At 41.3% G+C, this 22411-nt stretch overlaps 1 protein-coding gene across 50 annotated transcripts in view; it reads right to left on the bottom strand.

Moving 5' to 3' along the window:
• The window catches only part of MADD (MAP kinase activating death domain), a 97494-nt gene that overhangs the window by 5662 nt on the left and 69421 nt on the right, over positions 1-22411 (bottom strand). For 28 of the 50 annotated variants that reach the window (XM_048483847.1, XM_048483859.1, XM_048483852.1 and 25 more), the window contains 4 exons: positions 17622-17694; positions 12717-12823; positions 7535-7543; positions 7216-7285 (listed from right to left, as the gene is read on the bottom strand). In XM_048483847.1, coding sequence (XP_048339804.1) covers positions 7216-7285; positions 7535-7543; positions 12717-12823; positions 17622-17694 — 259 coding nt within the window. The remainder of the gene's footprint in view (positions 1-7215; positions 7286-7534; positions 7544-12716; positions 12824-17621; positions 17695-22411) is intronic. The other 22 variants (XM_048483878.1, XM_048483864.1, XM_048483853.1 and 19 more) reach the window with 2 other exon arrangements.

Raw genomic sequence — 22411 nt, 5'->3', positions numbered from 1 at the left:
AAAATAAGTATATTGAGGATAACAGTCCTCTAACAAGAACTGAACCTTTTTGCCCAAAGTTGCTTGAGAAAATATGGACCATTTATTAAAACATGGTACAATCCATTTTACCCTCAGTTGGAAGACATAAGGGCATTGCTAAAGGCTATGCATCAAGGAGTCCATTGATGGTTGATTCCCCATGGAGAAATTCTATCTAGATCAAACCAAGTTTGTAAAGAAACCGCATCTTTTAATCGAGGTTTCAACCTCCCCATTGTGGTGAAGACATGAAGGCCTATCTTGGATCTCAGAAATGTAGCAATCCCCGCTACCAGGCAATCTCCTTTGTGGGTTTCTCCTGATTGGCTGGCATGCCATGTTGGGCCGGGAAATTTTTCCCTACAACTTGCTAACCTGAGGTTCGTTCGTTTGCAAGGATGAGCGTTTAAGCATTTAGGCGCTAAGCAGGTTTTCACTCGTTTGGAAGGGTGAACGGTTAATCGTTTAAGCAGTTTTTCGTTATGCTAACACCGAGACCAACGATGAAATCGAAACCCAGAAGAGGCAGGACGTGCGTCGCTCAGTGCCCACTGAGAGCTGATTGGTTGCTAGACTTGTGTCATGCTCCACAGCGGGAATTTCAAACATAGATTTATCCCCGTTCCTCCCCATGAAACTGGATTGAAAGCATGTTAAAGGGGAAAGTTGTACTTGCAAGCAGGTTCTGCTAGGACACAGGATAAGGGGGAGAACGAGTGCCAGAAATGGGATGAATCCCTGTTCGTCACTCAAGCAGTGGGGAGTTCTTGCTGAAACCTGGATATTTCGTGAGTATCACGCGATTAACTGACTGTGGGAAATCGACCCACTGACTGAAGGGGGCTGGGACACAGCCAGTATGGGAGAAAAGGAGAATAAGGTTGGCTCCTCTGTTTGTTTTGGTTTAACACACACTATAGATTCCTTTCTTTCAATTACAGAAGTTTGCCAGCAGAATTTTATGTGGCTTAGTTAAAAAGGGAGGAAAGGTGTATGGGGCTAGAGGTGAAATGGCCACACCTGAACCTGGATTTTTCTGACTTTTCAGTTAATTCCTCCTACCGTCTCCCATCTGGGTATTTACAAATTTCACGTTCTGTGAATCCTTCCTATTTCCCTTTCTCTGATCAGGATACTGAGTGGCATAAGAATGACTGTTGGTTCTTACCTGTGAAAGGTCCTTCTCATCTGAGAATCAGAGGACAGCTTCCTTGGTAATTCCCACCATTGTCCTGGGAGGCAGAAACTGAACTCTTTCACTTCCTGCTGAGATAGTGGGAGTTACTAAGCGATTCTCAGTTTAGATGCTTGCAACAGCTGTTCAAACCTATTATAATAACTGGGCAATTAAAGGGGTTTTTTTGAACTATATGCAGGAAAGCATCATGAGACAACTGAGTAGTCAACAAAGTGTTGCCTGGCTGATATGCGATGATGTGGGAGAGCAAGATGTCCTCTAACACTCAGATGAGAAGGACCTTTTACAGGTAAAAACCAACAGTCATCCACCATCTGAGCTTGGAGGACATCTTCCTGGGATCTTCCAGAGCCATCCTTGAGGTTACAGGATGGGACATCAACATCCTCCTGCAAGACATATTGGAGGACCTGACATCCAAATGTTGCATCTGAAGAACTGTACTTGTCTGTACTGCATCTGAAGAACTGTACTTTTGTAGTGGTGAAGGAAGGTGGACACCAATAACCATGTTACAGCTGTGCAAATTTATTTGACAGATGAACTCTTCCTCAGTGAAGCATTCAGTGGTGGGATTCAGCAGGTTCACACCACTTCAGCAGAACCGGTTGTTAAAATGGTGCTTGTAAACAACCAGTTTGAATCCTACCACCGGAACCGGTTGTTAAATTATTTGAATCCCACCACTGGTAGCATTGGTAGTGGGCTGTGACTCTGGAAGAAGGTGTGGTGTTACTGGCTTTATAGCTTCCCAGATGCAGTCTCTGAGACATTTGCTGATAGTTGAAGTTGACATCCTATGCCCTTATTAGGGGCCGAGACAAATAGAGCATGGTTTTCCTGAAATCCTGCATTCTGAGAATGTAGGTCTTAAGGGACCTCCGTACATCCAGGCTGTGCCACAGAACTTCCCTGAAATGTTTTTGTGTGGGACAAAAGGTAGATAGACAGAATTCTTGCTGTGAACTCCAGAATCGATACTGGGTCTGAACAACATGTCGATATGCAGAACTACTTTGTCCCTATGGAAGGTGCAGACTTTTAGATCCACCAAAAGTGCATTTTGCGATAACCTCGTAATCAGGAATGCCATCTTCATCCTTAACATCATCAATGGAATGTCCCTGATGGGTTCAGATGGGGGTTCCATCAGGGCATTAAGGACCGTGTTTAGTTTCCACATCAGGAAACGATGCAGTTGAGTAGACTCCTGCATGGATGCTCCTTTTAGAAAATGCAACACATGTGAATGTCCAGGATTGGAACAATAGAAGAATGGAATACCTGGAGCCAAGACCAGAATTTCTGCTTGCTGCTCCCTGATTTTCCAGAGAAGCTTCAGACGCATGGGGATCAGGTGAAATGCGTACAAGAGCCCGGGCGGGCAGACCAAGCTTGAGGCCATCCATCTCCTCTCTCAAAGACAATTAAACCTGGTGAAGAACCTGGGTAACTGATGATTGTGTGGTGAGGTAAAAAAGGTCCCCCCTCAGGCTGTCCAAACTGATCAACCACGATCAGGAAGACTTCTCTTTGAAACGCTCATTCTTCCCTCCGACAAGCATTCTCTGCTTAGTCAGTCCGCTTCCAGGTTCAGCTCCCCCTTGATATGTTCCACTTTTAGTGAGATGAGGTGCAGCTCCACCCAAAAGATAATTCTTGTTGCCTCCCAGGGCAGACCACTGGACCTGGGAACCCCCCGCCCCCCCGCCGCCGCCCCTCATCTGCTGAAATAGGTCTGGGTGGCTATGTTGTCTGTACAAATAAGTACATGGTGCCCCTCTATCTGTCCTGTAAGGCTACCGGTAAAAACAACTAAGAACACTGTCCTTAACTCCAAACAGTTTAAGTGAAGTCTGGTTTCTTGTTGAGACTACTAGCCCTATTTGGGGATCCAATCTAACAGGTTTGCATTTGTCATGATTTGCTTGTAAGCAGGAAGATAAAACAACTTCCTCTGCTTGATGTTCTTTGTGGACAGCTATCAGGACAGACCACTCTTGACTAGTGTGTGGACCAGCAGTGATGTTGCTGTCTTGGGAAACATTTGGTGTTGATAGGGCCAAAGCAGCTGCTGAAGAGTAGAACTGCCTCACTGAAGAATGTCCAGATTTGAGATGAGGCTGGAAGGGAATGATAGAGATTACATCTGGCATGAGATGAGGGTTTGGATCATGCTGGATCTTTATGGCCTTCTGATCTGTGACAAAGAGGGTCCCCTTGGCCATGTTGATCACCACAAGCAGCTCATCAAGGGAACCGCAATTGGTCTGGGATTCCACAGGGCATTCTGGAAACCAACTGCATCTACAACAGCATCTTCTGTCTGGTGTAGAAGGCATAAGGCTCTGCAAGCTCTCTAGACAGTTCTAGGATTATATACCGTCTGGCCTGGGGGATTTGTAATCATCCAGTGCAACTAGGTTCCTCTCAACAATCCCCCTGTCCAACTTCAGCAGCACAGATGCCCTGCCTTGCCTACTGCCATCTCTAGATGAGCCTGCTCTCCTTCTCAGGGAAAAAAACCGAGGCAAAACAAGCACTGAGCCTTACTGCTTTCTCTCTGCCAGATTTTCTCCATTTTCATCCAACAATGGGCCTATTACCTCTTTGCATTTGCTCCTCACAGATCTAAATAAGCTTTTCTTGTTGTTGCTGACCTCCCAGGTCAGCCTCGGCTCACTCTGAGCTTTAGCCTCTCCGATGGCTGACCTATAGTGCCTAGCAGCCTGCAGATACTCTCCTTTGGAAGTGTGTCCTTGCCTCCATTTCTTCAACATTTTCTCTTTTTCCCCTCTAGATCATCATAGCATTCTCTATTCATTCACAGTGGCTTCTTCAATCCCCTGTGTTTCCATCTTGTTGGAAGAGTTCTTATTTCAGCAAAGCCCATCCTGCATTTGCTCCTTTCCCTTCTAGCATTCTGGCCCATGGAATGACTCTCATCATGCCTCTGAGTTCATATTCTGCCATACTAAAATATAACAAGCACAATAGCACCTTCCATCTGGTCTAGAAGGCACAAGGCTCATAGTACAGCTGCAGTATTGCTCAGGGGAAAAAAATCTCAATGGATTCTGTACCAGAAACATTCAATAATGAGACCATCATTCTTGGTCACTCCAAGACCCCCAAAATTTTAGCAGTTAAAAATCAACATAACTTCTGTATGACAGTGGCCCAAACTATACATTACATTTTACACATAGTTTTACAGCCTTCACGTGGGGCCTGGAATTCTCTCAGAATTACTACTCATCTCCAGACTCTCAGAATTACTGCTTATCTCCAAACAGAGGTCAGTTCCCCTGGAGGAAATGGAAGTTTTGGAGGTTAGACTCTAAGGAATAACATCCTGGCTGAACTCCCTCTTCTCTTCAAACTCCATGCTCTCTGAGCACCACACCATCATAGCTAGAACTTGCAATCCTATTTATACATGATTCCCATGGGGTTTTCTATGGAACCTCAGTTCTAAATGCTGCAGGAGCCCAATTTGGATTAGGATTGTGGAACAGGCAGCGGAGGGAGAGGGTCCAGCCTTCCCCCAGCATCATTTATTTGCCCCGTGGGAGGCTGCATGTGCAAGCAATGTGCATACAGTGCCCTGATGGTGCAAATAAAACCACCCAAGGCAGTTTGGTGTCCAGAAAATGAAGGGGGAAGACTGGAGCCCTTCCTCTCCCCTGTGTTGTAGTCTCAATTCAAATCAGGCTCCTGTCATTATTTAAAATTGAGTTCAGAATACAGTTTTCATCAATGTCCTCCCTTAGTCATCTCTCTTCTAAACTAAAGTCCCAGACATTCCTCATTGGGAAGGTGCTCCAACCCACTAAATTTTCCACAATTGCCATAAAACCTGGAAGTGTGGAAAAAAGAGATTCTGAGCATGAATCTCACAAGAAATTTCTATTGTGACGTGAATGCAGAATCCCATTAGGTATCACCATTTGCAATGTGTGTTTTGGCTACAGAGCATGATGCTATGAAAGGCCACATGCCAATGAGTTTCCTGGCACCCTTTCACTTCTGGACTCTCTGGGATAAAATCCAAATGGTCTTAAAATGGAAAGACAAGGAAACTGCAAATAATTTCTTTAAAAGTGACTGACTACTAAAGTGCTAACTCCTTCTGAGTAGACAAGTCACAGCTGTGTGTCCTGGCCTTGGTTGGAGCCATATTTTCTTATGTGCTTTGTGCTTGGCAACCTATCCCTGTGGCTTTGCCTGCACCAAACTGTCCTATATTTGAAACCAACATTGTATCTTCCTCAAACCGAGGGCCCGTTCCTGGCATTCTTCTCTCTTTTTGAGGCTGGAGGTGTTCACAAAAACTCAGGAAACATTGCCTTTGTAGGGAGCACCCATTTGGAAACAGCTACTTCTGCCAACCTTTCTGCATTTTGTGATTGGCTTCATCCCCATATGAGCCATTTTACAAATGCACTTACTACCCTCTCCTGAAAAATTCCCCAAGTGTTCACAAACTTAATAAGGTTGGGAGCTCCTTCTGTGCTGTGTCTTTTTCTTTTATCAGACTATTTTTGCTACAGCTTCCTTTGCCTCTTTCAGCTAACATAATGCTATACTCTGATAAAAACAGAAAAAAGAATAATATATTTTCATCCAGAAAAGACAGAACTTTTAAAAACAGAATCTATAGATGTTTTCCTTTCAACCAAGTACAATTGGCAGAAAAACAGAAATGACAATATAAGTCAGAAAATTAACAAAAGATTGAAACAATTTTATAAAATTTCCTTTTCAGCTAAAAAAGCTCAGATACTAGAAAAGCACACAACTGCGGATACAGAATTAAATCAGGCCCAGATGGCTCAGTTCATGCAGCAGAAAATGGGTAAAAGTATCTTGTCAAGGAAAAACAGTACGACAAGGAATGACCTTGTGCCAACACCACACCAAGCCCTACAGCAAAGTCAAGAGACAGAGTCATGAGGGTGGATGGAAGGGAGGGCATACTATAAGAGGAGTACAAGCGTGGCAGGCAGGGTTGCCAGCCTATTGTCATATCACTGTCTATTTAGGATACTGTAGACATGGGAAATTGTTTTTCATGACTCATAATATTAGCAGCATGGATGGATGGGATGGGATCACGCATGTGGAGGTGCCCAGGTTATGCAGGTGAGACAAGTTGTTTACTCACCATGTAGAGCACCTTGACTCTACTAACTTGGTGATTTGTACCTGTGTGGATACTCTCTAAATATATCTTGGAGAACCATCTTCAGAAGGTAATATTGTGGAAATTTTTTCTATATTACATAACTACATCTTTCAGAGATTCAACATATGACAAGGAATACTAATATACCAGGAATTTAATTTTAAGCTAATATTTAATGGTAACCAATTTGGTGAAATTCTATACATAGTGGCACAATTCTTCATCCATTTCTCTTAAGACCATTTTCATCTTTTTATTTGTTTCCCACAAAAACCAAGGATAACATTGATCGCTATGAAAATCTGTGACAAGCAGCAAGTTTCATGGCTAGCCTCAGTTCCTTTCAGATTAAACACTAAATCCCAGAACAGCTGCCATGTAGCAAACACAAGCATCTCTAGCTCCTCCTGCCAGTAGGTGCACTGTGTCAGAAACGTTCAGTGTTTAGAGCCAATCATGACAACAGATGATTCCCACACATGTATCTGCAAAACGTCACATCCAGTAGAAAGAACAGTATTATTGAAAAATCACTACTGAAATTATTTTGCTTCCATAGAGCTTCCTGAGATCCATGCTATATTCCACATCAAGATTACCTTTTCTTACTCGCTATCTGACCTTAATACCACAAACCCTCTCCAGCTCAGACTCCCTTCAGATAAAACTTAGACCACCTCCTTTGACCCTCACCATCTCACCTTAAAAACAAACTCATTATCTGAAAGGCACAGCTCTGTCTGACAGAACTAGAAATTTGAGTTACTGCCATGCGAGTACAGTCCTAATATCAAAATAATGTAATTACCAAATTCTTCCAGGACAAAGACTCCTCGCACTGTATTGCACTTTTTAATGTGATTCAGCTCTATGAAAACCTGCAAGAGAACAGGGGAAGAAAAAAGACTATTAGTATAAATGAGGAAACGTATTTCAAAACAAAAAAAGCACAACACAATAGTTATAACTTGTAATTTCATAGCACATACTACCAATTCAACTGCAATTTACTACTTAAATCAAAAGAAAGGGAAATTCAAAAATCAAAATCAAAAATTGCCACAATGCTAGAAATCAACAAAAAACTTAAAAAGGCTAAGAAGCGAAGACAGCAGAAGATGGAGTACCTTCCGCTCCTTGCAGGAGGAGAAAGCATGGAAGAGAAACGAAGGAGTTAGTAACTCTGATATATCCAACATTGCTACCCTCTTCAGGCACTCAACTGCATGTACAGCAAAACAAAAAACCAACACACCTTGAAATACAACACAAAGGAATGTCGCCAACTGCTCATAAATTTGGCCTCCAATTGGTGGTCTTGCCCCAGCCTACTAACTGCCTGCCTCTCCATGCATCCTCCTCCAGCACAGAGGGCAGGCAAGAGGTACCTTGCTTTCACACCCTAGCCGGCAGGAGATGATTGTACTTCCACACCTGACACTATTCATACTGCCTTGTAAGATTTAGTGACTGCGGACTGACACTAAATGGCAACACTGAGACTGAGAAGGATGAAGAAGTGCTGATTTTTACCTCTCTGAGCCAGAAACCAATTGTGTAGAAAAAAACAAGCTTTTTCAATAGCAGTGATCCCACTCAATCCCTATTTTCCCCCACATCCAGAAATTGGACCACAGATAACACTTTTAAGATGAGGAACAACTAATGATGTACGCAGAACGAAAACAGAAGGGAAATGAGAATATAAGTACTTCAGTCCTAGCGTTTTTTAAACCCGACTTTACAGATTTTTGTTTTAATTAGCACTGTACTTCTACTAGTGAAGATAAATTGCCAAAGCAGCGGAATCTGAGGACAGCCTTTGTGCTTGGAGGAGCAGTGGTTGAGAAGAGCAAAGAGAATAGTGTTGGAGTAAGAAGACGAACAATTCCCTATAAGAATCCCCCTCATAAAGGAGGGGATGTGTACTCCAGCATTGGTGGGGAGGGGGGAGTACATGAAAAAGCTTTGAAAAGCTCACTGGCTCTTGTAGGGATTTCCCACACACACAAAACAGCCGAATGGCTCTAACTAAGCAACAAAATAAACAACTTAAATAAAATGAAATCAATACAAACAGTTCCTTGAAATGGCATGGTGGTTGCCCATCCTCAGCAGTGCTATGAGCACCACTCAAAAGAGGTCTGTGCTATCTACACAAGCACTTCTCCATTGCACCATCTGCTGCTGTGAAAGACTAAGCAAGGCCCCTGGAAAATTTCTTCATCAGGAAAGAGGCTTCAGAAGCTGAAGACGGATGTTATTTTACCTAGGTCTGTACTCTTCCTGTTTTACACAGAATAAGTGACTTGTGATTTGGCCAAATGGCAACACTACAAATTGTTGTGAAATCCCATTTGGATTCATTGTCTTGCTGTACCTATAGAATCCACTGCTACCCTAGATATCCAGATTGCAGAAGTGGCCAAGAACACAGGGCGTTTTCCCACTTACCTTGCCTCCAACTTGCTGCGCGCTTCTCTCAGCGCATGTCATTCCCGGCTTCCCCATGTACCCATAGAAAAGGCGCCGTTGCAAATAGCGCCTGCAATGACGCGCACTGAGGGGGTGCAACAGCAGCAGCGTCGGGGCAGCTGCGTTGTCGCCGCCCCTGTAGTGGGGAGGCGCGGGGGACCCCGCGCTACTTGTGCGCAGCAACAGGTAAGTGGGAAAACGCCCACAGTTCATAATCTCCTTCTGGCAAAAAAAGAAGACATAACCGTTTTCTCATGATTCTGAACCTATCAAATATTATTCATTGGATTTGATTTGGTTTCTATACTGCCCATCTCCTTGTGGGCTTCCCATATTTAGGGTACATCTGTACTGGAATTGTTATAAAACTTTTTCAGTTCAATCCAGTTCAGTCATACATGCCAGATTAATTTCATACGCTGTGCTAAAAAGTAAGAATTATTATAAAAAGATATTGAGGAAGCTAAGTTTATTTTTTGGTAAATGGGTACAATGGTTGAAAGTCAGTATATTTAAAAAAATAATGCTTTAAAGGACTGTAACAACAAAGGAGGCACATAAATGACCCAGAAAGCAGGTGTAAAATTTCTACCCAGATCAGTCTCAGGACAGTCTGCAACTTCTTAATAAAACACCAACATCCTAGGGAAAATATGGGATGCAGCACTATCTTTTGCAATTATTGCTTCTGTCGCAGGCTACTGAAAGTGAACACAATGTATTCTGCTTGCAACATCAATGGAGTTTAATTCATAAACTGCTACTGATACAAAACACAGAAGCTCACCTCTTGGTGACAGCATGTTGCAGCCAGGATTCTAAGAACTACATTCATTTCCTACTAGCTTTCTAGGCAGGGCTGGTTCGTTCCCTCCCTCCCCTCCTCTAACCCAAGAGGTTGCAAAATGAGCAGAGGCCAGCAGTGTGGCAGGAGGTAATCAATGTGGCTTTCTCCGATCACTGCCTTCCAGACCAACTCTTGATTAGAAAATTCTTGGAAATTGATGATAGAGCCTGGGGAAGGCAGGGTTTAGGAAGGGGAGGAACGTCAGCAAAGTATAATGCTGTTGGATTTCACACTTCAGAGCAACCGTTTTCTACAGGAAACCTGATCTCATCTGGAAATCAGTTGTAATTCTAGGAGATCTCCTGGCTTCAACCAAAGAGGCTGGCAACCCAACTGCAGTGGCAGTACCTCTCATGCCTTCCTTGGAACAGAGGAGGAAGTAGAGGAGAATATACCCCTTGCACATGGACCAATGCCATTTCTTTGGGTCCAGTGCAAGCAGTACAGAAAGGGGCACACAACCCTGCACTTACACCACTGCTACTGAAGTCTGAAACCAGATGGGGCAGTACTGGATGGGCAAGGGTACATGGAGTGCCTTCAGTCAGCCATGTTTCTAGACATAATTAGCCTTCTCCTATAAAATCCCAAAACAAGATACGCAGGATTCAAAGACAACCTCCTCCTGTATATCCCACATATACATATAGATGTGTTTTTGGGTGCTCTTTCTTTATTATGGATTTTCCTCCCCAAATCAATCAAATCTAAACTTGAGACTGTTATGTATTTTAAGTTCTTATTGTTTGGTTTGCCTTTAATGCTTAAGGGTAAGATGGACTGAGAATGTGTGAACGTTTTGGAAAAGTATGTCACGTTCTTAGCTGTGATTTTGTTGAATTTAGTTATTACTTGCTTTCTGTCTCCTACACTGTATCTTTCTAGGATTACATTCATATTTATGTTTCTGAAATACTGTGACCTGCTGTTAGTCTAAAGGAAAGGCAGAACAGAAATTAAAATTAAGTAGTATTTTATCTTTCATTGACAGTAAAATAATATCCGAGGACAGCAACAACATTTACTGTTGAAAGTCAGACTGACCAACCCAAGCACATTCACAGACAGCTTCAAAAACATCAGGAACAATGATGAGTAAGCATCTCTCTGAATCTTCAAAAATGGAATCCTGTGTGTTTGAATAACCACCCAACTGATTGACATGATCCCCCATGAAAAACCTAAATATATAGAAAAATAGAATGCATTAACTGAGAATCAATAAAATATTTGAAACTAAGATGGATTTGCCTCATAGCGCTAATGTGTGTGAGGGGGTATGCAAGGGAGGGAGAATTGCTTAACCTGACTGCCAGATGATTACCCCTCCCTCAGTCATCTTTGACCTACTTTTTCTTCAGGTGACTTCTGAAGTCAGAAATAAGCTAAAGAAGAGAAGGCAACTGCCAAAGGCAAAGTCATTTGTAAGGGATAATTAGAAGGCAAGGGAAGAGTTAAACATCCCTCTCCTTCTGTGCTAATGTCACAGTTCTTTACATCTAAATTACTTCAACACAGGTTTCAAAGCACAGGTTTGTTAATATAAAAATGCAGTTTTGCTCTATAGATCAGAAATGGAAGAAAATCAATGAGTTGAACAATGAGTTGTGATCACTTTTCTTCTGTGCATCACATATGTAACCCTACATACAGAACAGAACAGATGCTCGATCATAAGGAAGCAAGCTGTTGTAAAATAAATTGGCTGGGATTCAACAAAGCTATTTATTTGATATCATTTCAACTTAAATGTGGTTTTCCTCTTAAGCAATGCAAGAGGTTGCTGTGGAAACTTCAACAAAGGCTCTACCCACATCCCTAGAGTTCCTGTGCATGTGTATAAAGCTTTGTTGGAGCTCAGTCCATGGCACTTATGGGCATCAGTAGAGGGAAGGCTGAACATACAAGAAAACAATGCACTGCACATGAGACTGCCTGACAAATTTTAATCTCCATTTTTCTCTCAGACTCATACACACACGCACATTCACAGCCCTGAAACCGATTCTACAACATGTGCAACACAAACATGAACACAAAGCAAAAGAAAAACAATGACCAAGAGAAGCAAAAAGAAAACACATCCAGATAAAATGACAAATCCAGATAAAATGACAAATTCCATTTGTGTTTCCTCTACACCCAAAAGGAGCAATGTCTTTATCTTTTATGAGAAAGCCGCTCTTTATATACTAAACAGTCTTTCCACTATATACTAAACAGTCTTTCCACTATTAAGAACAAAAGAGCTACAAATGATGCAATATAAGTTATTAAAATAACTTTCAAATGCCAATTCTTATTCATTCTTTTATATGAGTACAATACAGGTAAACAGTGACTGAACTGCTCCATTTGAATGACTAAAATATGTTTTATGCTGTATTCATACAATCTGCCTTAAGCATCACACAAATATTAAATGTTGCTGGAGATAATTCTAGAAATCTAACATAAGGAAACTTACAACACTGTAGTAACTATACTTTTAAAATGGCATTATATAACATAGTGAATAAAAGTTTAATGTACAACCACACTGCATGCTTACTGGGTTTAGTTTCTGAGCAATTTAATAACTCCTTTTGGTCATATTTTCACAGGTCTCTGATAGGCAGTTTATTAATTCTGCCCACTAGCACTCAGGGCACTTTTGCACATGCAGAATAATGCACTTTCAATCACAATTGTTTGAAAGTGGATTTTGCTATTTCACACAGTAAAATCCAGCTGCAAAGTGCAGTGAAAGTGGATTGAAAGTGCATTATTCTGCATGTGCGAAAGTGCCCTCAGAGTCACTATCTCATGCAAAAGCTTTTAAATATACTTTATTTTCCTAACACTAAGATCCTCTAATTACAAAAGAAGAGAAATTGTATCCCTTGTTCTTCCCCCTTGTGAATGCAGGGAAGAGGAAACACATTCATACTGGAATGCTTCAGGAAGCTTCATGCTCAAATACACACAACTGAAGAGTTGTTTCCTACCTGACTGTGCATGAATTTCAGGTTAATTCCTTCCAGTGTGACTTGGAGCAGCCCTCCTTCACCAGTCTTCATGTCCTGCACTGGGAATTCTCCACCCAATTCAGGACCTACAGAAGAACAACAAAAAAGGACTTTTTCCTCCCAAAACACAAAGTGATCTGAATATATACATGAAAAGAAAGCATGCATTACTGCAAAGGAATCCTGACAAGTGATTATCTTCCCATAACCAAGCCATAATTCATTTATACATGACTTCCAGTGATGCATCCTCCCATGCCGGCTGCTGTGTTGGAGAGCAGAGCCTCACTGTACCAGATTTGCGAGTTTAAAGTCTACTTCTTCCCACATTTAAAATCCATCAGCATAAAGAACAGCTTTGGAGGACCCATAACAAGAAGCAGTGACTCATGGTGAGAGTGGGGTGCTTGCCAAGTCACAGCGGAGGTCGCCATCTCAGCAGTTGTGGGCAACTCCTACAAGAGCACTGCAGCATTCAGGGAAAGAAAGTCCACCCGCCTGATACAAAAGAACCTTGAAGGTACAAGGCTTGGGTGCAGTTTATACTCCTGTAATTGTAAGAAACGTAAGGAGGATCTTGGGGAGTTATCTTCACTGATCTCTGTTTGGAGGAACTGACAGCTATCTTCTTTCCTATGAGAAATAATACAGAACTTACGACTCCGCCCAGATTTTCAAAGAAGCAGGAAGGGGGTGAGAGCAGACTGTGTGGATCGGGGTTTCTTAGAGGTTTTAAAGAGGAGGGGTTGTGAAGAGAGGTTTCTTAGTTGGGTCAGGGAAATTTACAGAGAGCAGTGGGCTAGAATTAATATAAGCGGGGATCTCACAGTCCTATGTATGATCAAAAGAAGGATTAGACAAAAGTGTCCTCTCTCACCCTTACTTTTTATAGTAGCTTTTGAAATGTTAAATGAAAAAAATAGGAATAATGAAAATATCAAAGATGTGAAAATCAAACAAGAAATGTTTAAACTAAGAACCTGTGCCAGTCATCTAGTTTTGATTTTGGAAGATCCAATTAATAATGTTGCTATGTAAAAGAAAATTTGGAGATTCCTGGAAGAGTTTTAGGGTTGAATGTTAAAAGCGAAAAATCTAAAATACTAGTGAGAAATTACTACAACGGTTACATATTTAGGAATTATAATATTCACCACCAATGTATCATTCTTTCAAAATAATTACAAAAAATTATGGGAGGATATGAAGAAGGATTTAAAAAACCGAAGGATATTTAAACTATCACTGATGGGAAAATTCTCTGTAATAAAGATGAGTACCTTGCCAAGAATTTTGTTTCTTTTGTAATGTATCCCAATAATCAATTCTGACATGCCGTTCAAAAATGAGCAAAAAGATTTAACAAAAATTCATTTTTGGGGAGAAGAAAGTCTAGGGTTAAATATAAAATACTGTGTGATGTGAAGAACAGAGGAGCCTGATGTTATTGAACCTCAGATTGTATTTTGAGGCCACGTGTTCAGTTTAGCTAAAGGAGTGGTTTGTATTGAAGAACACCAGACTTTTGGAGCTGGAAGGTGCAAGCCTTAGATTCAGTTGGTATGCCTTATCATATAATAAGGACAAAGTTACAAGCAATTTCCCCATTATCCTGTTAGGTTTGCTGTGTTTACAGCCTGGAAGAAATATAAACAGAGACTTTACCCACATCTGCCACTCTGGGTCTCACCACATGAAGCATTGCATGGTAAATATTTATCCGATAAGTATAGGTAGATAAGATATTTGGATATAGTTGACAAACAAGGTAGAAATAGAAAATTAGAATACAGACTAAAGTCTCAGGACGAGATAAATTCATTGAGGGAAATGTAATTGGTGGTTTTAAAGACAGTTCAAGAATTGTTTTAATTAAGATAAGAAATATTTTAAGACTGTAACAGAAAGATATATTGGAGAATCAATTATTGAAGATAAATTTACATTTGATATAAACGTATGACCTTTGTTTAGCATTAGATATGGAGATGGAGACCGTAAAGGATTATATGATTAGTTGGGCTACGAATGTGTGAGATAATATTATGATAGACATCTGGAAAAAATTATGGACTAAAGATTAAGTTTCACTAAGAGTGACTATATTAAAGAGAATTATTATAATATGTTTTACTGCTGGTACATAATGCCTCATAAACTGGCTAAAATGAAGAGAAGTTCTGACATGGGAAGAAGAAATAGGTATGATATATCACCAACGGTGGACATGTTGGGAGGCTAGAGTATTTTGGCAACCAATCCATAAAGAAATATCAAAGATTTTAAATAAGATGGAGATGAAGCCTGAAATGTACTTTTTAGCAATTTTAAAAGTAAAGAAAGATAAGAGACATGATGACGTGTTCAGATATTTATCCACAATAGCAAGAATAATTTGGGCTAAGAATTAGAAAACTTCAAAGATTCCAAGAAGCTGGAATGGTACATTAAAGTCATAGAGTTTGAAAGACTGGCTAAACTGAAAGGTTATATTTTATGTAAATCTGATAAGGAATTTAAATTAGAGAGGAAAGAATGGGTTGATGATATTATACAAGGTTATAAGAATGTTAATATTGTGTTGGCTGTGAAATGTTAAAGTAGATAAACATAAGATTGAAGAAGTTGGTGAAGGTAACTAGAAGCAGAGTTTAAGGTTAATTTTTAATCGATATTTTCTTGTAAATAATATCTGGTAATTGTATTGTAATGAAACATATGTTACATTATGTTGTTGAGTCATTTATACTGCAAATGTATGAAAAAAACTATTATGTTAATAAAGGATGGATTTTTTAAAAAATGCCATAATTCTTAATCTGTGGTTTTTACAGAATATATAACAAGGAACAGCAGAAAAAATATTTTTTGGTTCCTGGGATCATAACCCAAAATTAGGTATCTGACAAATTTAGAAATAGTAAGTTGGTTTAAAGCTATTTTCCCAGGCTTTAAGGGATCATAACATTTCAAAACACAAATTCCATTTTGGTAGTGAACAATTCTGTGCTGCGTCTTAACCTCAGACCTCAGAGGGGCACTCGACTAGGAAGTCAGAGGGATAGAGGGTCAAGGCACTGGGCATCCTTTCTCCATTGCCCTGACAATATTCCTTTGATGTGTTTACTGCTACTCTCAGAATATTCCTTCCTGCTCACATCTTCTCCATCTTGCAACCATGAGGGCAGGATGCAGGTCCTGTATCTCCCTTCATCCTAATTAGACTAGACATTTACTCTATCTTATCCAGAAAAAAAAAAAAAAAAAATATATATATATATATATATATATATATATATATATATATATATATATATATATATATATATATATATATATATATATATATATATATATATATATATATATATATATATATATATATATATATATATATATATATAATATATATATATATATATCATATATATATATATATATATATATATATATATATATATATATATATATATATATCGTAGATATATATATATATATATATATATATATATATATCGTAGATATATATATATATATATATATATATATAATGTTAGTTTGAATAGATAAAAAGGCTGTAAGTAATTTTGTCCTTGCACACATAGAGACTAGATGGGCTTTGCTGCACACTATAGCCTTTGTGAACTCTGCTAATTACCAGATTCAGAATCTAACATTAAGGGGCCAAAATTCTGAATCCAACATCCTAAACCAAGAAATAGGGAGCCCCACGGCACAGAGTGGTAATATACAGCACTGTAGTCAAAGCTCTGCTCATGACCTGAGTTCAATTTGACAGTAATATGGTTCAGGTAACTCAGCCTTCCATCCTACCAAGGTTGGTAAAATAAGTACCCAACTTGCTGGGAGTAAAGTGCAGACAACTGGGGAAGGCAATGGCAAACCACCCTGTATACACAGTCTGCCTAGTAAACATCATGATGTGACATCACCCCATGGGTCAATATCGACCCAGTACCTTTAAACTAAGAATTATATAGTTTTAGATTTTATTGTGTTAAAAATTAGTTATACCCTGCTTTCCCAAAATCTAGCTTGTTCAAAGTAGCTAGCAAAACAAACAATTTACAAATTAATCTTGTACTTAATTTTGAATTTGGCCCCAAATTGCAAATGAAAAAAATGTGCACAATTGGACCAGCTGCAGAAAAAAACCCTAAAGCTTGCAGAAAAATGTTTAAAAATTGGAGGTCAGGAACATTATGGAAAAGGTGAGCTGCCATGCTGGCCGGTGGCTCAGAAGAAACGAAACTGACATGACATAAGGTGGAGAGAACAGGCAGCAGGGCAGAAAAAATAAAGCGTTGGACACCCATGGTGTTCCCACGGAAGCGGGTTCAACGTGGGATTTTTGAAAAAGATCACCATTTTAGCATTTTTTTAAAAAAAAAACCAGGGATGAGGAAAATATTGTGGGACAATCCTGCTTTAGGGACGGGACTCATGCAAAGTTCTTGTCCAAATTGGGATATTTCCCTTTGTCAACCTGGTATATTGTGCTGTACAGAATCGACCTAAAAGGAATGAACCTTTGGCTTCAAAATACTTTGTATGTACTTGTGCAAATTTTACAATGAGAAAAATATATTAAACTGGCAACAGAAAAAAGATATAAAACTAGATTCCCCACTTCTGTTCTTCAGTTTATAATCCATCTCCGATGTCTATGTTTAATTTGTTCCTAACTGCCATCCTCGCATACACATAGAATATGTAGATTTTTCTCTTTTTTTGGCATCAACATTGCCAATAATAAACAGAAATTGTTCCAAATGTTTTAAATATAAAGTACCACATACACCTCAAAAATACTGCAAGAAAGTTGCTGTCTACTTGCCAAATCTCATCTGTTCCTTCTCTTACCTGGTTTTATGCTTTGTTGTCTTGCTGCTGCTCGCTCCATGCTATCTTTTACACAATAATACAGCTCCCGGCACTACAACAGAAGAAAATAAAAAGTAAAAATACGGCATATAAAATGCAAAATCTCTAAGCCAGGGGTGACAAACGCTGGACCTCTAGATGTTCATGGACTATGATTCCCATCCGTCCTTGCCAACATGGCCAACTGGAAAATGGATGGGAATCAGAGGTGGGATTCAGCCGGTTCCAGACGGTTTGGTAGAACCGGTTGTTAAAATTTTCTCAGTTTGCAGAACCTGTTGTTAATGATTAACTCCATAAGGGACAAGGGGGCAATCTCTGTCCCTGGGTGCAACACAACTCATCAAGTAGGGGATGCAAAATCACCCCCAGGGCCCCCCTGCCCTCCATGGCACCCCCCCGCCCTCCATGGCAACCCCCCACTCCCACCCCCACCCTGCGGCGCCCACCCCCACACTTACTTTCGTTTCAGAACGAGATAGGAATTTGCAGACGATCCCTAACTTAAGTCTCTTTTCTGCAGCCTGCTACCTGGCTGTCTCTCTTCAGCCTCCGTCCCTCCCCCGCCCACAGCTAAGCTGAGCAAAGCAGAGGGGAGAAGCAGCTGGCTGCCAGGGGAGAGGAGTCCAGGTACGCAGGGTTAGAGGAAAAGCAGGCAGAGGGGCAGGCTGGAAACTGCTGAAGGGTAAGCAGAGGACCTACCCCAGAGGAGGAGGTGGAGGAGGATGGGCGTGGTGGCCTCTGAGTCCAAGCAGCACCTAGAACAGGGGTCGGGAACCTTTTCCCCTCAAAGAGCCATTTGGCTCACCCTCCCCCGCTCCCCCCCCCCGCCTGCAGGGCAGGCGTAGATGGGCCCGGCGGCTCGGCCTGGCCGGCCGCCGGGCGAGTGAAGCGCCCGCCCTGCAAGGAGCAGGGCGGGCGAAGAGGGTCCCGGCGGCTCGGCCTGGCCGGCCGCCGGGCGAGTGAAGCGCCCGCCCTGCAAGGAGCAGGGCGGGCGAAGAGGGCCCCGGCGGCTCGGCCTGGCCGGCCGCCGGGCGAGTGAAGCGCCCGCCCTGCAAGGAGCAGGGCGGGCGAAGAGGGCCCCGGCGGCTTGGCCTGGCCGGCCGCCGGGCAAGTGAAGCGCTCGCCCTGCTCCTAGCAGGGCGGGAGAAGAGGGTTCCGGCCGCTCGGCCTGGCCGGCCGCCGGGCGAGTGAAGCGCCCGCCCTGCAAGGATATTATTCTGTTACAGTGATAAGTCAAAATGTATTAAGTGAAGCGCCCGCCCTGCAAGGATATTATTCTGTTACAGTGATAAGTCAAAATGTATTAAGTTTAGACTTTTAATGAATTTAAGATGGATGTTTTTAGTTCATCTGTGTTTTAAATAGTATTTAATGTGATGATTTTATTGTTTATTATATACTGGAAACTTCTCTGAGCCTGGGAGGCGAAGGGTGGCATGTAAACTGTATAAAATAAATGCATTAAACTGGAATTACGTAGACATTACTACCAGGAAAGCCAGTATGATGAAGTGGTTAGGATCTGGGAGACCCAAGTCTGAATTCCCCCTCTGATATGGAAACTGGGCCAGGCACTGTCAGAAGGGGATAATGTCGTAAGCTACTTTGGGTATCCCAGATCCTAACCAAAAGCTTGCACTGCATATCACCTCTATAAGCTCTTTGAAAAATTTAGTGTTTTGGCTATCTTCGCATTCATGTTTCTGCTTGTTCCTTGATTGTATGCCAAGCAAGATTGTCTTGATAGTCTTTGCAACGGACCACAAAGAATCATGTTTTTACGCAATGTGTGTGATGAGGTATGCCTTGAAGAGTGTCAGTTGATGGGCAGAGTTAAGGTAGAACTAGGAAAAGCAGTTAGAGCCTGGGACTGGGAAAGTTAAGACTAAGAGCATTGTCAGTATTAAAATTCAATGTGTGCAACTACTGTGAAAAACATGACTTGAGATTTGTCCCTGTCCTCCCTCCCTCCCTGGCTCTGTGCTGTGTTTCCAATGTTGGGGGGGGAGGCAATTGGGGGTGTTGGATATAATTCCATAAAACGTTTTCACAGCAGTAATAAAACATTTTGAAAGCATTTTGAAAATGTGTGGCACGGCCCATTGCTGTGTTCAGATTTGTGAGTTGGGGCATGTTCTATAATGTGATTGTGACTTTGATATGACCTGGGGCAAAAAAAATCATTGTTTTGTCATGGTGGGAGAGGGCAGCCACCCATGGGGGTGGGGACGCAAAACTCAGATTTTGTCCCCAGGCTCCATTTCCCCTAGATACATCTCTGTTAAAAGAAAATATGACCTTCTACTTATCAGTTTTGTAGAGGCTAAGTTCTGCCTCATGAGGGAGGGCACTGGGCTTGAAAACTGGTGAAAGTACCAACAACAGTACTGGAGGGGAGGTACAGAAAAATCCAGAGGCGGAGTGAGGGGGAACTGCACCTGGGGCGCGCAGACCCTGCGCCCCTGCCGCAGCACTGCCCACCCTGCCCTGGAATGCCCCGCCCCCAGAACGCCCAGGCCACGCCCCCACCGTGTTACTCCCCTCCTGGTCCCGTTGGCCCCACCACCATCGGAACCTGTTGTTAAAATTTTTGAATCCCACCACTGATGGGAATCCAAGAAGAAGGAGGAGGAGGAGGAGGAGGAGTTTGGATTTATATCCCCCCTTTCTCTCCTGTAGGAGACTCAAAGAGGCTTACAATCTCCTTGCCCTTTCCCACTCACAACAAACATCCTGTGAGGTGGGTGGGGCTGAGAGAGCTCCAAGAAACTGTGACTAGCCCAAGGTCACCCAGCTGGCATGTGTGGGAGTGAACAGGCTAATCTGAATTCCCCAGATAAGCCTCCACAACTCAGGGGGCAGAACTGGGAATCAAACCTGGTTCCTCCAGATTAGAATGCACCTGCTCGTAACTACTACGCCACTGCTGCTCCCTAGTCCATGAATATCTGGAGGGCCAGAGTTCGACACCCCCACTCTTGGCAGACATTTATTAACCAGAACATAAATCACATCCTTCCTTCACAGAGCCATGGGAGATGTACTGGGGGTTATCCATATCAACACCACAGAAATGCAGTGAAGGCTAAGAGCTGGAGACTAGTCTGAGATCATTCCACAATTTCCATGGATACAGGGATTTGAATTTATGTTCCAGTGGGAAGTTTAGTTGAAGAAAAGGACCTTATTTTTCTCTTTCTGATTGAAATTGTAGATAAAGGATATAGTAGGTTTTAATTTGTTTCCATTTGTAAACTAATAAAGATTTTTTTTAAAAAAGAACTCAGGCTTCTCCTGTTCCAATCCAAGCATATCAACTATATCACACTGGATCTTAATGCACTGCTGTCCTGTGAGAACAGAGGAAAAAAATTGCTTGTGGCTGAAGAACATGCATTCGTTTTAGATCAGGTGATAATTCAAGCATTTCTGAACATATCAGATTTGTTCAGTGACTGGAGAGCTAATGACATTTGGTCCTGCCTTCTATCTTTGGCTTCTCACTATAGAAATGTAGTGCCTTGTCCTTGAACACTTGATAAATTACAGGAAGTGAATATACTGGGTTGAGAAAATGTAAAACTAATGGGGTGGTTTATATTCTATGGAAAGAGGAAATTCCTTTTCGGAGCAGTCAAAAGAAGCAGCTGTGGCTTCATAGAATTTGTATAGTTACTTTTCTTCTTTTCTACTCCAGAAGAACATGCAGACACTCCAAATGGAATTATACTTTTTTCAAAGGAAGAAAGAAAAGGGGAGAATGGAGCTAAAAGCTGTTTAAGTTCTCGGATTCTTTACGGTGATAGAGGTGGCAGTGTCCCAGGTTACAGATAAAAAGATAAAGGGGTCTTGACATTTTATAGGTTTATTCAGAATGATGAACACCAAGAGCTCCTGGTGGATCTTTATAAATTGGTGAGTGGAAAATGAAGCTGGTAAGTGTAAGATGATGCCCACTGGAACAAAAAATCCCAACTTTAAATACATGCTAAGGCAGTCTGAATCAAACTGAGAATGAAAGAGATATAGGAGCTGAAGCGGATAGATAAATGAGAATGGTGATTCAATGAGCAATGGTAGTGAAAAAGACAAAGTCCAAGATAGGGATTATTAGGAAAGAGACAGAGAATAAAATGGCCACTACAGTAACGCTATTGAATATACCTGCGGCGCACAGGCAACTGGAATACTGTGTACTGTTCTGGTCATCATACTTTTAAAAAGATATTGCAGAGTAGAAAACTGTACAGGAGAGGGCAGCCAAGACAATTAAGGGGTTGGAGCACCTTTCCTATAAGGAAAGGCTGAAGATGCTGGACGTTTCCTTTTTTAGAAATAAGAGACTAAGGAAGGAAATTGACATAGTATATAATACTATGCACAAGGTGCAGGAAGTGGATTGAGAGCTTTTTCTTCCTCCCCTATCATACTGGAACTTGAGGGCACATAAATGAAGTTGATGGGCAACAGATTCAGATCCCCTTTGGGGATCGGGCGGTATATAAATTGAAGAAAGAAAGAAAGAAAGAAAGAAAGAAAGAAATAAATAAATAAATAAATAAATAAATAAATAAATAAATAAAAAAAATTTATTCAATGTGGCATTAAATTGTGGAAATTAGTTGAAGTAGAGATGGCCACAAACATAGAAAAGAATAGGGTTAGACATTCAAGGAGGAGAGGTCATCAATGGCTACTAGCCATGACAGCTAAAGGGAACAATCAGTAAGCCTCTGAATACCAGTGCTAGACACCAACATTAGGAG

The sequence above is a fragment of the Sphaerodactylus townsendi genome, linkage group LG02 (genome assembly GCF_021028975.2).
Source record: "Sphaerodactylus townsendi isolate TG3544 linkage group LG02, MPM_Stown_v2.3, whole genome shotgun sequence".
Classification (NCBI taxonomy): Eukaryota; Metazoa; Chordata; class Lepidosauria; order Squamata; family Sphaerodactylidae; genus Sphaerodactylus; species Sphaerodactylus townsendi.
This window is presented reverse-complemented; position numbering and strand designations above follow the sequence as displayed.